Source organism: Polypterus senegalus, chromosome 4 (assembly GCF_016835505.1).
Source record: "Polypterus senegalus isolate Bchr_013 chromosome 4, ASM1683550v1, whole genome shotgun sequence".
In the NCBI taxonomy this organism is placed as follows: domain Eukaryota; kingdom Metazoa; phylum Chordata; class Cladistia; order Polypteriformes; family Polypteridae; genus Polypterus; species Polypterus senegalus.
Window position 1 is genome coordinate 7,142,657 of NC_053157.1, and position 14,571 is coordinate 7,157,227.

At 36.9% G+C, this 14,571-nt stretch overlaps 1 protein-coding gene across 1 annotated transcript in view; it reads left to right on the forward strand.

Moving 5' to 3' along the window:
- Nucleotides 1–14,571, forward strand: part of smad1 (SMAD family member 1) — a 132,863-nt gene that overhangs the window by 101,252 nt on the left and 17,040 nt on the right. The window contains exons 5-6 of the mRNA XM_039750206.1: nucleotides 5,340–5,456; nucleotides 12,282–12,503. Coding sequence (XP_039606140.1) covers nucleotides 5,340–5,456; nucleotides 12,282–12,503 — 339 coding nt within the window. The remainder of the gene's footprint in view (nucleotides 1–5,339; nucleotides 5,457–12,281; nucleotides 12,504–14,571) is intronic.

Consider the following 14,571-nt stretch of genomic DNA (forward strand, 5'->3'; position numbering starts at 1 on the left):
AAAACCCTTTGCTGGCAATGACAGCCTGAAGTCTTGAACTCATGGACATCACCAGATGCTGGGTTTCCTCCTTTTTAATGCTCTGCCAGGCCTTTACTTTAAGTTGCTGTTTGTTTGTGGGCCTTTCTGTCCGAAGTTTAGTCTTCAACAAGTGAAATGCCTGCTCAATTGGGTTAAGATCAGGTAACTGACTTGGCCATTCAAGAATTTTCCACTTCTTTGCTTTAATAAACTCCTGGGTTGCTTTGGCTGTATGTTTTGGGTCATTGTCCATCTGTATCATGAAACGCCGGCCGCCCAATCAATTTGACTGCATTTAGCTGGATTAACATAATGTCATAATGTCATCCACCACTGTTGTCTTCCGTTGAAGTCCAGGTCTTTTTCTATTGCTGAGTTCACCAGTGCTTGCTTTCTTTGTCAGGATGTACCAAAGTGTAGATTTTGCCACTCGTAATATTGTAGCAGTTTCTCGGATGGGTTTTTTTCTGTTTTCGCAGCTTAAAGATGGCTTCTTTCACCTGCATGGAGAGGTCCTTTGACCGCATGTTGTCTGTTCACAGCAAAATCTTCCACATGCAAGCACCACACCTCAAATCAACTTCAGGCCTTTTATCTGCTTAATTGATAAGACGTGACGACGGACTTGAACACACCTGCCCATGAAATAGCCTTTGAGTCAATTGCCCAATTACTTTTGAGCCCCTGAAATGAAGTGATTGTTTTCAAAAAATGCTTTAGTTGCCTCACATTTTTATGCAATCGTTTTGTTCACCCCACTGAATTAAAGTTGAAAGTCTGCACTTCAACTGCATCGGAGTTGTTTCATTTCAAATTCATTGTGGTGATGTACAGAACCAAAATTAGAAAAAACGTCTCTGTCCAAATACTTATGGAGCTAACTGTACATGCACAATGGAGACTTATAAAGAATACTCCAGGCAATTTAACTTCCTGAAAAGCATAAGTTAGATTATAGGAACAGAGCAGTATCCCAAGTCACTGAATACCAGTCATGAAGAAATGGAATAAGTATGGCACAGCTGTACCTCTGCGTAGAGCTGGCCATCCATAAAATTTAAAAGATGAGTGAAAGAGGCCACCAAGAGACCTCTGAGAATTCTAAAGAAGTCACAAAATGCAGTGGTTGAAATTAGTGAGACTGTGCAAACAATAACTGTGCCACGGTGCTTCACCAGATGCAGCTTTATGGTGGATTGGAAAAGAGAAAAAAAACACAAGACATGTTGGCTGCAGTTTGTTTGAAGGCACATGGAAGACTAAAGTCAGCTGCAAGAAGGTTCTATGGTCTCATGAAAATAAAATTGAGCTTTTTGGTCATCAGGAATGTTTGAACAGTGCAAATTATCAAAAACACACCATTCCCAACTTGACACATGGTGATAGCAGCATACCATGCTGTAATTCTTCTCTGTAGCAGGCCCTGGAAGCCTTGTGAGGGTAAAATAAATACAGCAGAGAAACTTGCACCTTCAGAAAATAGTTTTCTAGCAAAATGATAACCCAAGGCTTTGTAGCAGAACTACATGGTTATGACTTCAAAACAATTGTGTTAATATCCAGAAGTGGCCAAGGCAGAATCCAGATCTCAATCCAGTTGAGAATTTTTGGCTGGACTTGAGAAATGTTGCTCACTCTCAATCCTCATGCATCCTGCTGGAGCCTGAACAGTTTTGTAAACAAAAATTGAGGACAAATTAGTGTCCAGATGTGCAAAGCTAGTAGACCTGTGTACACAGGCTCAAGGCTGTTATGGCTGCCAATTGCACATCTACTGAAAATTCCACAAACAAACACTGTAGTTGTACAACGTTTTTATCAAATGTACAAATGGAAAAGAGGGAGCTCACCCAGGTCAGTCGCTTTCTAAAGCTGTCCTCCACTATGCACAGGGCTCTTCAAAGCTGTCCCCTGCTGGTCTGATGTCAGAACATGCCTTTCATTTCCGACCATCTTCAGTTTTTATTTCTCTTGTATTTTTCATTTGGTTGCTAAGTTTCTTTCAGCAGGCCACTCTTGTAGCCATTAAATCCCTTGGGATGACTGCTGGATTGCTGTCGTCCTCATTTTTTTTATTTTTTTTTTCCCCCACCTATTTTCCTGGGCCTTATTTTAAATATACCGGAAGTCTCTTCAGTCTCTCTACATTGGCCCACTCCATAAGACAATGCTTGTTCTTTTGCCATGTCCAAAATTAATTCAAGTATGAACAGAAAATTAAAGGAAAAGAACTAAGTAATAAAAATACAATATGTAATAACTCTTTACATTTATGTAACACTTTCCTTATTACTCAAACCACATTACATAGTGAGTGGGGAGCCACTTCAACCATTACCAGTGAGCAGCATCTACATGGATGAAGTGACAGCAGCTATTTTTGCTCCTGTACGCTCATAATACAATACAGTTTATTTTTGTATAGCCCAAAATCACACAGGAAGTGCCGCAATTGGCTTTAACAGGCCCTGCCTCTTGATAGCCCCCCAGCCTTGACTCTCTGAGAAGACAAGGAAAAACTCCCAAAAAAAAACATAGTAGGGAAAAATGGAAGAAACCTTGGGAAAGGCAGTTCAAAGAGAGACCCCTTTCCAGGTAGGTTGGGCGTGCAGTGGGTGTCAGAAGAAGGGGGTCAATACAATACACAGAACAGAACAAATCCTTAATACAGCATAATAATAAACATTTTAGAAGCACAGAGCAGAATTTAACAGTAGATGATATCACATAATAAGATTTGGATATTTTTAGAGTCCTGGAGAACTCATCCATCAAGCTGCCTCCCTATTTGGCCATTCCACGGCTGAAACGTTGCTCGGCCAGCCAATCCGATGAAAGGACCCCTTTTTCCCATGATTCCTGTGATCCTCCATCAGGGATGACTTTACCATAGGCAGGCAAACAACTTGGCAGGTGGGCCGTGGCACCAGTTGCCACATTTGAGTACCGAGAACAGAAACCGAATAGGTGAGTTTAGTAACAAATTATAACAGTCATGCTACTTACGTTTTAGTGCTAATGACTAACAACAGAGATGCAGTCTGTACAGTTAATCAGCAGCTCTAGTCAGGGTGTGCCAAACTGAAGTAGTGAGTCTTCAGCCGAGATTTAAAGGCTGAGACCGAGGGGGCATCTCTTATAGAAGCAGGAATACCATTCCACAATTTAGGGACCCTGTAACTAAGAGCTCGACCTCCCACTATTATTTTATTAATCTTTGGAATCCTAAGCAGACCGGCATCTTGAGATCTTAATGTGCGCTCAGGTTTGTAAGTCATGATAAGTTCAGACAAGTAAGCCAGACCTTGGCCATTTAATGCTTTATATGTTAAAAGGAGGATTTTGAAATCTGCCCTAAACTTAACCGGGAGCCAGTGTAAGGATTTAAGAACTGGAGTTGTGTTCATATTTTCTTGTTCTTGTAATAATTCTTGCAGCCGCATTTTGGATTAACTGGAGGCTGTATAAAGAACAGTTTGAACAGCCAGTGAACACCGCATTGCAGTAGTCAATCCTACTATAGATAAATGCATGAGTTAATTTCTCAGAATCCTGTTTATTTAGAAAGCACCTTAATTTCCTAACATTTTTAAGATGGAAGAAACATGTTTTGGACAACTTTGTAATAGTTGGCGGTTAAATGGTGAAGTGGTGAGAGACGGTTTGCCAATTAGAGACAGGGGATTGTTAAGGGGCCAGAATGACTATGCCATGGTGGGCAATTTAGCCAAGACATCAGGATAAACTCTGCACTTTATGAAGAATGCCCAGGGATTTTTCCTGACCACAGAAAGTCAGGACATCAATTTTACTTCTCATCTGATGGATGGCACCATTTTTACAACACATTGCCCCTTTTACTGCACTGGGGATTTGGGATCCACATTCAGACTACAGGGTATGAGACCCCTGCTGGCCTCACCCTCACCCATTCCAGCAACAATCCAAGCTTTACTTAGTTGGTCTCACATCTAAGTACTGGCTGGACTTGAATATGCTTAATTCAGGTGGATGACCTGTTCTAAAGTACATACACACACGTGTACATGTTCATATATACTTCCCCTTTTCCCGCACTTTATGTACTCCTAGCTTGGTTACAGCATTATTGTGTCATCACGATAGGTGCATCACATACTCCTAAATGTTGCTAGTTTAGAATATTCTGGTACCAGGCCTAGTGCTACACGTTCCAGTAAATCTTAACTCTTGTCACGAAAGCTTCTACTTTTGTCTGCCCTGAACATTTAGTACACGCTACTACTATAAACACAACATTGAGGTTCTTAACAACCTTGTATTTATTATCCATTATTTTCATATTGCTGTGGTCACCAGTCTCTGGATGACCGCACCAGATGTTAGATTTAAGAAATGTACTTCAAATACACTTCTGCAGTTTTTAGGTTAGGGCGGCTGTTAAGTAGCCAAAGCAGAAGATGGAGAGGAGTGAGTGTATAAGATTCTTAAGGCCTTTTATAATACTCTTTGCCTTTCCAAAGCAGAATTTATTATATTTAATATCTGAAACAGTGTTTTTAAATAAATGTTCATTATGACGCTTTAAGTTCTTTAGACTAGCTTATCAGAAGCAGTAATGTGAACAGTCCTGTTACTCCACATCAAAGCAGCTTCCAGCTATTGCAGCAGTAAGTAAAATTCACTGTCATATGACTCTTCTGCTGCTCCACCATATCCCCTCCCAAGGATAGATTCCTAAATGTCTTGTAAAAGAGGCAGAGATTCTACAAAAAAAAAAAGTACAGCGATAATCTACTATATTATTTAAGGATGTAGTTCTCACATGATAGCAGAGCTTCTTTTATGTAGGTTCTATCAGTTTCAAGCTGTGTTTTATACTGTTTTTGTTTTCCCCTGACATTTTTATCCAGTTTCTGGCCACTTTTTTTTCTCCACATGACAGTGTTACATGGCTCTGTTAGCTGAACCTAATTTCCAAGCAGCTTTAAGGCTTAAGTGAGAAGCTTGCGCTCAAGATAAAGTGATTACTGCTTTTCTCACAATTTTAAGTACATTTGTTTCTAATCTATCCATCTTGGTCTTAGTTTCTGTAGTCCCACGTAGTGTTTGTTACAAAAACAGTAAATTATCTTAATTCCCGCATGCTATATTGCTTTAGGTTTAAGATAATTCTATAATTTCAATGTTAACATTTTTCTCCTGCCTATCCCAGTGTCATGATTAGATATCTTGAATTTTAAGTGTGATAGATCACGGAATCATAACTACCTTCTGTGTGCTTTACAAAGGTATATTAGATTGACAGATGTGTAATTTTTATTTTTTCTTTTCCTCAGCTGAAACTCCTCCTCCTGCTTATATGCCTCCTGAGGATCAGATGACTCAGGATGGGACTCAGCCAATGGATACCAACTTAATGGCTCCCCTGCCACTAGACATTAGCAACAGACCAGGTAAATAAAGTAGATTTTGTTAGTCTCACTGGTATTTAAAATCACATTTTCGCTCATGGCAATAAAGTACAAATTCATTTGGGTGGTTTGTTCTTTGTTTTACTCTCACCCCCAACTTTAAAAACATGGTTTTTCTTTGTAACTCGACTGCTATGCCCACTGATTGCCGTCTTTTAGTCATGATCATAAAGCACTACTCCATGTCATTTAACATGATTAGAGTGGTAATGCAGAGGATGCTTTGTGTGCAGTGTGCTTTGCATTTGAAGAGGACATGTTACCAATATGAAACAAATAAACAAAATAAACTCTCTTTTGGTATGCTTTAGTAGATAGTGTTGTAAACTGATTTTTTCAGGTAAGGAAGACAGATATTTTCAGGTAAGGTTGTTACACTTGCTAATCGTGACATTGAAAAGTGGAAAAATGTTTCACGATGTTTAGCACTTGCAAGTAAGAATATCGCTGTATTCTGTACATATGACAATAATGACCCTGTAAACCTGTAAAAACCCACACCACTTTAAAAATGTAGTTTCCCTCCCCAGCACCCTGCCACTCCAGTAATTTTTGTAGTCAAGTTCTCTCATCAATTCAACAACCTTTTGGCCCCACTACTTCTAGGACAGGGAAATGGTCAATTTTGGAATGGCCTGTAAATGCCAAAAGGGACTCTGCTCTGTTAGGCCCTTGAGCAATGCCCATAACCTACAATTGCTGAGCGCTTTGAGTAGTGAGAAAAGCACTATATAAATGCAAAGAATTATTATTATTATTAACAACTCCAATTCAAACAAGGAAATTGAATTCGAATTCAAGAACTCTAGGACACTGAAGTGGAATTGAATTCAATTTAGTGAAATTCTGCCGAATTCCATTTTTTGCTGTTTCTGAGCATTTATTTGGGATTACACGTAGGGATATACATTTGAACTTTATTTATGGCCTTACGAATGCCAAGTAATGTCTGAAAAATAGTTGATGAAATGTTAAGTAAATAAACGTAACTCAACTGTACATTAACAATTGATAAATAAGTGACACTAGCCATAAATATCTGAATATACTGTTAGTACAAGTTCAGTGTGATGTTTTCTACCATATATGTCTCAAACCACAAAATGTGTCATGTTCATTCGTGCATTTAATTCATATACTGTATATTCACATTGCATTGTATCGAAAAATCATTTCCTGAAATTTGTGATCACTAAGATTGCATCTCTCAGACCTAAATATCTTGCCAGCAATACTGAAAACACATTCCATAGGAGCAGATGAGGCAGGAATAGCTAGATACTGACATGCAGTTTGAGCCAAATAGGGGAACTTGATCTAGGTTTCCTTCGAGTATAGGGGAGGATCAGACTCCTCAGTATGGCAAGGTAGGTTTAGGTAACTTGGTACCTCCTCTGATTCTAATACCTCTGTAGATGTGGATGGGACTTGGTTGTCCATAAGTGCAGAAAGGTTTGATCTCTTCTTTGGTGGTGAAGAGCAATCCTTTGCAGTAGCAACTTTTGGTGAAACTGAATGAAAGTACCTTTGTTAGAATGTCTTTGGATTGCATGGGTGGAGAAAGAGAAAACATCAAAGTTCATACACAAATCAGATCCTTAAAACAGTCCAAGATCATACCCAAAAAGCAATCCAAAATCGATCAAAATCTTTCCAAACAATCTGAAATAATTTCCAATCTCACACCTTTAACATTGGCCCTAATTGGCTTTCATTTATACTCATAGGTCTTGAACCTTCACGTTGCATAGAATTCTTAAAAGCATTGTTTTAATCTAGCTTAGAGTGACACAAGCAAATGAAACTATTTGCTTTCATTATTTACTTTTTATTTATAACAGTGATTTGTGAAATTAGCATGCATAATGTATAAAACATACATTTACTCTTTCTTTTATATGTTTGATTCATGTAATTCATAATATTTAATGTATTGTAGAGAATGTAGCAAATCAAGTCAAATTTTATCTTGGAAAGTGGAATTTATTTGAATTCAGTTCTGTTTCTTGACATTCCAATTCAATTTCCCATCTGCTGCTTGCAATTCTAACTCCAATTCCAGGAAGTGAATTAGAATTTACCATGCAATCAGAGTCCAGTTCATGAATGGCCCCAACCCTGTTTTAGGAGCCTGTTACGTTGAATAATGGTTAAATATCTGGTAAGCAAAAAGCTCTAGTTGAACAAGCTTTTTTTTTCTTTTTGAACTACATGAAGCATTGTTTTCTGATTATGAGCAAATGTTGAAAAATGTAACTTTATATGGTGTCTGTGCTGATAACAACATACATGCTAAGGGTATTTGTAAGGATTGTTTTCAGTGAGGGAACGGCTACAAGAACAGGACATGATTAGCAAGGACAGAATCAAGACATGGTAAGATGAGAACAAGGTCAAAACTGGCAAGGCATGAAATCAGAGTGTCAGGTTATGATGGAAGAATTTAAAGGAAAAGTCTTAAACAGAAACCAAAGTCAGAAACCCAAAATAAAACTGATACACTTATTCAGAAGCTACGGTAATGAAGAAGGTTCTTTCAACAAAGTTGTATCCACAAATAAACAGACATTTGGGAAGATAAAATGATGTTGTTGGTAGCTGTGATCAGTGTCGTGTGATAAGAGACAAAGTGACATCACCTAAAGATAAATAAAATTGTAGTGAAAATTAGCATTGTTAAAACAAACATCAAATCCAGAAAGTGATGATAAAATTGAAATTCTCATTAAAAGGGAAAAAAAACCTAAAGGTTATAACACATATTAATACGAACACCCTGAAGGCTAGATAGAAATACTTAAAAAGACCCCAGAATCATAAGAATGTTGTGCTTAGGCAGTTGTAGGTAAATATTTTCTTATAGAAAGAAAAGCTTTGTAAAATAGTAATTACACACGTTTATTCAAATTGTGATTATAATAATGCCACAATGATCTAAGCTCCAGTCCTAACTTCTGTTTCAGAGAGCGAATGGTTCTGTTACACTGACAAGGCTAGTCTCCTTTTCTTTGAGCGCATATTTCACTGTCAAGTTTTTCAGTTTACATACACAGCTTAACTTGCAATTTTTCTGCTTACTGCTACAAATATTGATCATTGTATTTTGTTTCTTTATGCTGCTAATGATTTTGGTGCTGTTCATTATTATGCTGCCCCTTTCAGTTCAATCTCATGATTGTTAGTGCACAGCAGTATAACAGTTTACTGATTTCTTACTCAGTAGTAGCCCCCGATATAATTTTTTTTTTTGTTTTGGGTGTGATTTTATAAAATCTTTTAGAAGCACACTTTTGGCAAGTGATATCTCAATAGTAGAGAAATATTTTCATTCTGGTAACTGAGATATATATATAATTTTTTTTTTATTCTTGTGATTTACATTTAGGAATAAAGTACATCTTACAAGTGTTTGCCTACAATACACATTTCCCTTATTAGAAAATATATGAAATTTTTATTCCTTTTTTTTTTTTTTTGCAGCTGTGTGTGCTGTTAAAGTGTTAACTGGCAGGTGCCTTCTGAGATTTCATTTAACAATATGCATCCTGCTTTGTTGGGTGATTTCTGGGAATGGGGGAACAAAGTACCTGCTCTCCACCACAACTGCACTTGAAAAGGAAGTTTTGAAGTGATCCAAGTGAAAGAAACATGATTCATAGAGCTAGATGGGCCAGCTGGCATAACATCTAATGGAGTGGGCAGTGCTACGACCTTGACTTCATACAATTTAAAGAGGAATAGTCATTAAGACTTTGAAAGAGAAGTTGTCCTCCTACTCAATTCTTAATTCCTCCTTTCCCTGTTAGAAATTTTTTTTTTCAAGCAGAATCACAAACATCCTGATGTTCCCTGTTTTTTTTTTGTTTTTTTAAAATACGTATTGTTAATGCAAACCAATTACTTATCCTTAAAATATTTTTTTTAATCAAGGAAATGTCTGTCCTCTTCATTTCCATTAATGCTCCAGACCCAGAGTGTACAGTTTCAGATGCAAGGCAAGTACTGACCCAAAACAGGATGCCAGCTCATCCCTGTACACCTACACACTTTCACAAGCCAGTTTGCAGCTCCCAGTTATTCTTCCACTTAACTCTTTCAATTATGGGAGAAAACATGCGTACTTCAGAAGAATATTTAGTTATTACAAAGTCTTTAATAAGAATTGGCTTAGAATCAAGACGACTATCCACTGTGCCATGCCCACCACCTAAAAATTGTTTAACCGATTTTTCTTTGCCGACAATGATTATTTTTGTCTACTCCAGCATTTGTTTCATTCGGATAATCATTACTGTGTCACTTTTAGTTAGCATTTTTATAATTCCACCATGATTAAATATTTTTCTTGCACCATTAAAATACAAGTAACTTGATAAATTACTTTTGTGTGTTAAAGAATGCAGAGGCAAGCAGGAGGTGCATATGTTGTAATCATTGTGTTGTGTGCGTTCACCTTCCCTAAAAAAATAAATTTGTCAGTTTTAGGGCATTAACCAAGTTAGTGACATGTACACAGCAATGTGCAAGTGAAAAGTTACAAGATTTAGTATCGGTGACTATTGCACATGCTAATAACTGCAATTAATAGCATTTTTTATGTAATCCTCTGATAAAGTAATGTGAAATTTGACAAAGCTTCCAGTCATTACTGTGAGAAGCCAAATCATATCTGCAAATGGGGCTGTAAAGATTTTTAATGCAGTGGGATGACTCCTGAGCAGATTGATCTGAGGTCTTAAATATTTCTATTTTCTTGTTGTTAATTCATCTATTTTCTTAATTTTTTCCCAGTTCAAGGCATTCTAAAGCTATGGATTATTTTGTTTGGTCAGTGCTTGGTTTCAGGTCATCCCGAGTGTATATAAAGCAATACTCCATCCAGTTTTTTTTGTTTTTTTTTTTGTTTCTAACCCCCATGTAGTTTGTAGTGATGGACAAGAAATATTTATCTCTTGTTCTCAGGTAATCAATGAAGGACAACAGCAGACAATATTAAAGTCGTCCATAAAGAAATGTTCATATTACTCCTTTTGCATAATTCTCATGTCAAGTCACTAAGTTGTATACTCACTACACATAAAAACTCTTTATTGCTAAAGTATTGTTAAATAAACGGCTTCTGGAAAAACACGGTTTTGAGCCAAAATGGAGTGCGCCAAGGCTTGAATGAGGTTTTGAATATATACTTGCCACGCATCATTACATTTATGTTCATATCCACAACTGGAGAACCTTGGGATTATTTTGTGATAGTCTGTGAAACTGCACAGGTGAATTGACTTTCAGCTCATTGAAGCATCTCAGATATATAACAAGTGTGAAGCAAATTCTTTTGTTGACAATATTTTATGCTGCTTTATCTTTAACTTTTAATCTTGAGTGGTGTAAGTCTCTCAGTGATCTTTGCACTATTGATAAGATGTCAAATGTAATGGTAGCCAATGAATAAGCCGTTACTGGGCCTGACTTTTGAGCAGTAAAAAAGTAAGAGAAATGGGTCTTCAGTTGAAATGCTTGTTTACATTTCAGCGTGTTCAGCTTTAGTTCACAAAAGAGGTTTCTGGAAGTGGTTTATGTTTTTTTTTTTTTCCTCTTTCTAAAATGTTGTTTGTGCTCAGAATGTGTATGTCTGACTGGCTTGATGTGTGGCCTATGCGATAACAGGTACCGCAAGATTTTTTTTCCATGGATGTTTTGAAATTGTTACTCTTAAAGATTAACTTTTTTTTTTCTTGGCTAACACTACTGACTACATAGGGTATGTGACATCTATAAATATTTTTAGGTGGAGACTTTCTTTAAATCTCCCTCTGATGTCAAGCTGGCATATTTAGTGTTTTTTCTGCTTTATTTTCAGGGGATGCTTAACAGACTTTTGACAGTAGTAAACTTTTATTTTATTTTTTTTAACTTACCAACATTTATACTAACCTATGTAGTTTTCCTTTAAACAGATTTAAGATAGCTATTTTAAACATCTGAGGGAATGTGTTTGTCACACTTTAAAATAAATGTTCATTAATTATTGTCTATGCATTTTTCAAACGTCTTTAACTTGACAGTAGTATTATTTTGGGAAAACTAATAAACTTGTTTTACAGCATTTTTATTCAATGATGTTCTGTCCATTTTGAAATGCTTTGTGTTTTCACAGTGCACAGTTGCACCCTGAATGGGAGAACTTGTGGAAAAGCGCTTTGCCACAGTCAGCTTTGGTTTGCTGTTTAGAAAGACTTTCTCCTTCTATGTTATTCTCTGTCGGAAGATACATTTTTCTTTGTACTTTTCATAATACTGCTGTAGTTTAGCAGTGATTTAGAAGCAAAGATAAATGTGTATATACTGATGGCTCTGCTGTGGCTTATAAAATAACTTAGTAGAAAGGCTGACATTAGAACTGAAAGTCGTGGACAGAGCAACAAATAAAAGTGGACTGTGAGTGATTTATACTTGCCTCCAGAGCAAGGCTAGCAACAAAATTAGTGTGTGAGTGTGAGAGAGAGAGAGACAGAGAATGAGTGTTTAGCCAAGATCCAAGACATATTTCATTACAAGTGTTTCTTGCTTGATAGAAACCCCAATCGATCATCCTCGAAGCATTCTTCATTCAGTTCAGAGTCTATAGCTTCATTCTTTTACATAAAAAGTGTATTGTTTAAATTAAATGCATCCCTATAATCTGTTCTCCATCCTCCTCACTGTGTATGAGGTAAATAAAATGATTAATGTGCTTAAGAATGGCTCTTTTAGAACTTGCAGGCCTTAACAGAAACACTTTCTAAATCCAACATCTTACTTCCTCTGCAGATGTTCAGCCAGTGGCATACGAAGAGCCAAAGTACTGGTGTTCCATTGTCTACTATGAGCTCAATAATCGCGTGGGAGAAGCCTTCCAGGCATCCTCCACAAGTGTGTTGGTGGATGGCTTCACTGATCCTTCAAATAACAGAAACAGATTTTGTCTTGGGCTGCTGTCCAATGTGAACCGAAACTCTACCATTGAGAATACCAGGCGGCACATTGGCAAAGGTAGGCAATGGTTTGCCATAGTACTTTGTGTACTGTAAAGATTTTTGTCAGTTTCATAAAGGTTGTCTTGTCTTACAATATGTGAGTGCTAATGTTATGCTGTTTTTGGAACCTGTATATTTACTATTAGGTTTAATTTTAGGCTATAAGTGGTTAATGAAAAAATGAATAACTTGGGAAGAAAATGTTTAAAATATGATGTATGAATGAGGTTTAATAACAGAATTTGAAACAGACACTTCTGTCTATCATGGTATTTAGACAGACAGGCTGTCTCAATTTAGGGAGACTTTTCTAGCATTCAGACTATGTTTCATTTAATATCTGAGGAGTTTATTGGTCTTCATGTTTTTTTGTCTCGTAAATTATAAAATTAAAAGCAACTGGTGCTGAATTAATTGGTCTCAATTAACATTGCTTTTCCATCCTACTCAAAAAGAGGATTGGATTCAGATTTTTTCCATTACGGAAAAGTTTGTACGAGACAAGGTAACTTACATTGCTATTTTCTTAAAACAATTTAAGCGTAATGCTTAATAATGCAGAGTTAAAGTGAGTGAAGGGAACGGGCAGCAATGTTAAAGTAGTTTATTTTCTTGTGGTGGGTTTGTGCTTGGCTGGGGTTTGCAAGAGAAAAAGTTAGAGTTGAAACATCTGGCTTGGGTTTTCGTTCAACTTCACGTTTGCTGACTTATGTGGCACAGCCTTTTTGCAGTTTTTTTTAAACGTTTCATAGGTTAAAACTTAAACTATTTCTGAATAAGAGCCAGCTAATTTAAATCCATGATTATCAGTCATTCACTATTTCAGTGAAACCTTAAAGTGTATAAAACTTAATACATTGCCTACACTTGCAGCAACAAATATAGTCTGTTTTACCATAGTGTGTTGGTATAATGAAGTCGTCTCTGGTTTTATACTATATAGGGCTGGCAGCATACTGAATAACATTAAGAAATGTTATAGGCCTTTAAATTTAGATATAGAACGTTTAAGTTGTAACCTCATCAGTTTAAAATGTAACATTTCAGTATAAACCATCACTTGAAAATGAAGAAACCGTATTAATGAAGCATGGTAACATTAATATATTGAAGTACTGTGTATCCAGTAAAATATCATGGTAAACAAAACCATGTTCTCAAAAAAAAAATTAGCCCAGTTATGTTGTCTCAAATGACAAAACAAAAACATCCCACTGAACATGTCCCAACTTCAACAGAAGTTACTTTTTTGTTTGTTCCTGTATGTTTATTAATAGATTTGTGAATCAATGAATCTGAATCTGAATTTAGTCTCCTTATCACTGAGACTGAGACGTGCCCCCATAGCATGTTGCTACCACCAGTGTGAGGCAGGTGATGAGCAGTTCCTGGTTTTCGCCAGATGTAGTGCTGGAAGCTTTGCCCCAAGAGTTCAGTTTTTCTCTTATTAGACCAGAGAATCTTTTTCCTAACACCTCTTTTAATTGCTATTTGTCAAACTCTAATCTGGCTCACATCCACCTTTTACTCTTAAGAGTGATTCTGATGATGATGTCCTTCCAACCGGTTCTCCCAACTCGGCAGCGGACTTCTGAAGTTCTGTTAGAGTGACCATTGGCTTTTTGGTCACCTCCTTGACCAAGGCCCCCTTTTACCCATTTACAGCCAACTCTAAGAAGAATCCTAGTGGTCCTAAACTACTTTTAGTTTTACAATTTTTGGTGGCCACTGTGCACCTGGGAATACAAATGATTTAGGAAGTGCGTTATCCTCTTGCCATGATCTGTCCCTACAACACAGTTAGATTGTAGAGGTCCTAGAAATTTATGGCTTTGTTTTTGTCCTAACATGCAGTGTAATTTGTAGGACCTTTTATACCCAGGTATATGTGTGCCTTTCTAAACAGTGTCCTATTGATTCAGTTTACTACAACTGGACTGCTGTCGAGTTCTGAACACATCTCAAAGATGACTAAAGCAAACAGGATGCACCCCAGCACAGGATTTGAAATGCCTATGTGTGTTGTGTTTTCAGTTTTCGATTTTTAATAAATGTGCAAACCTTTCTGAAAACATATTTTCATT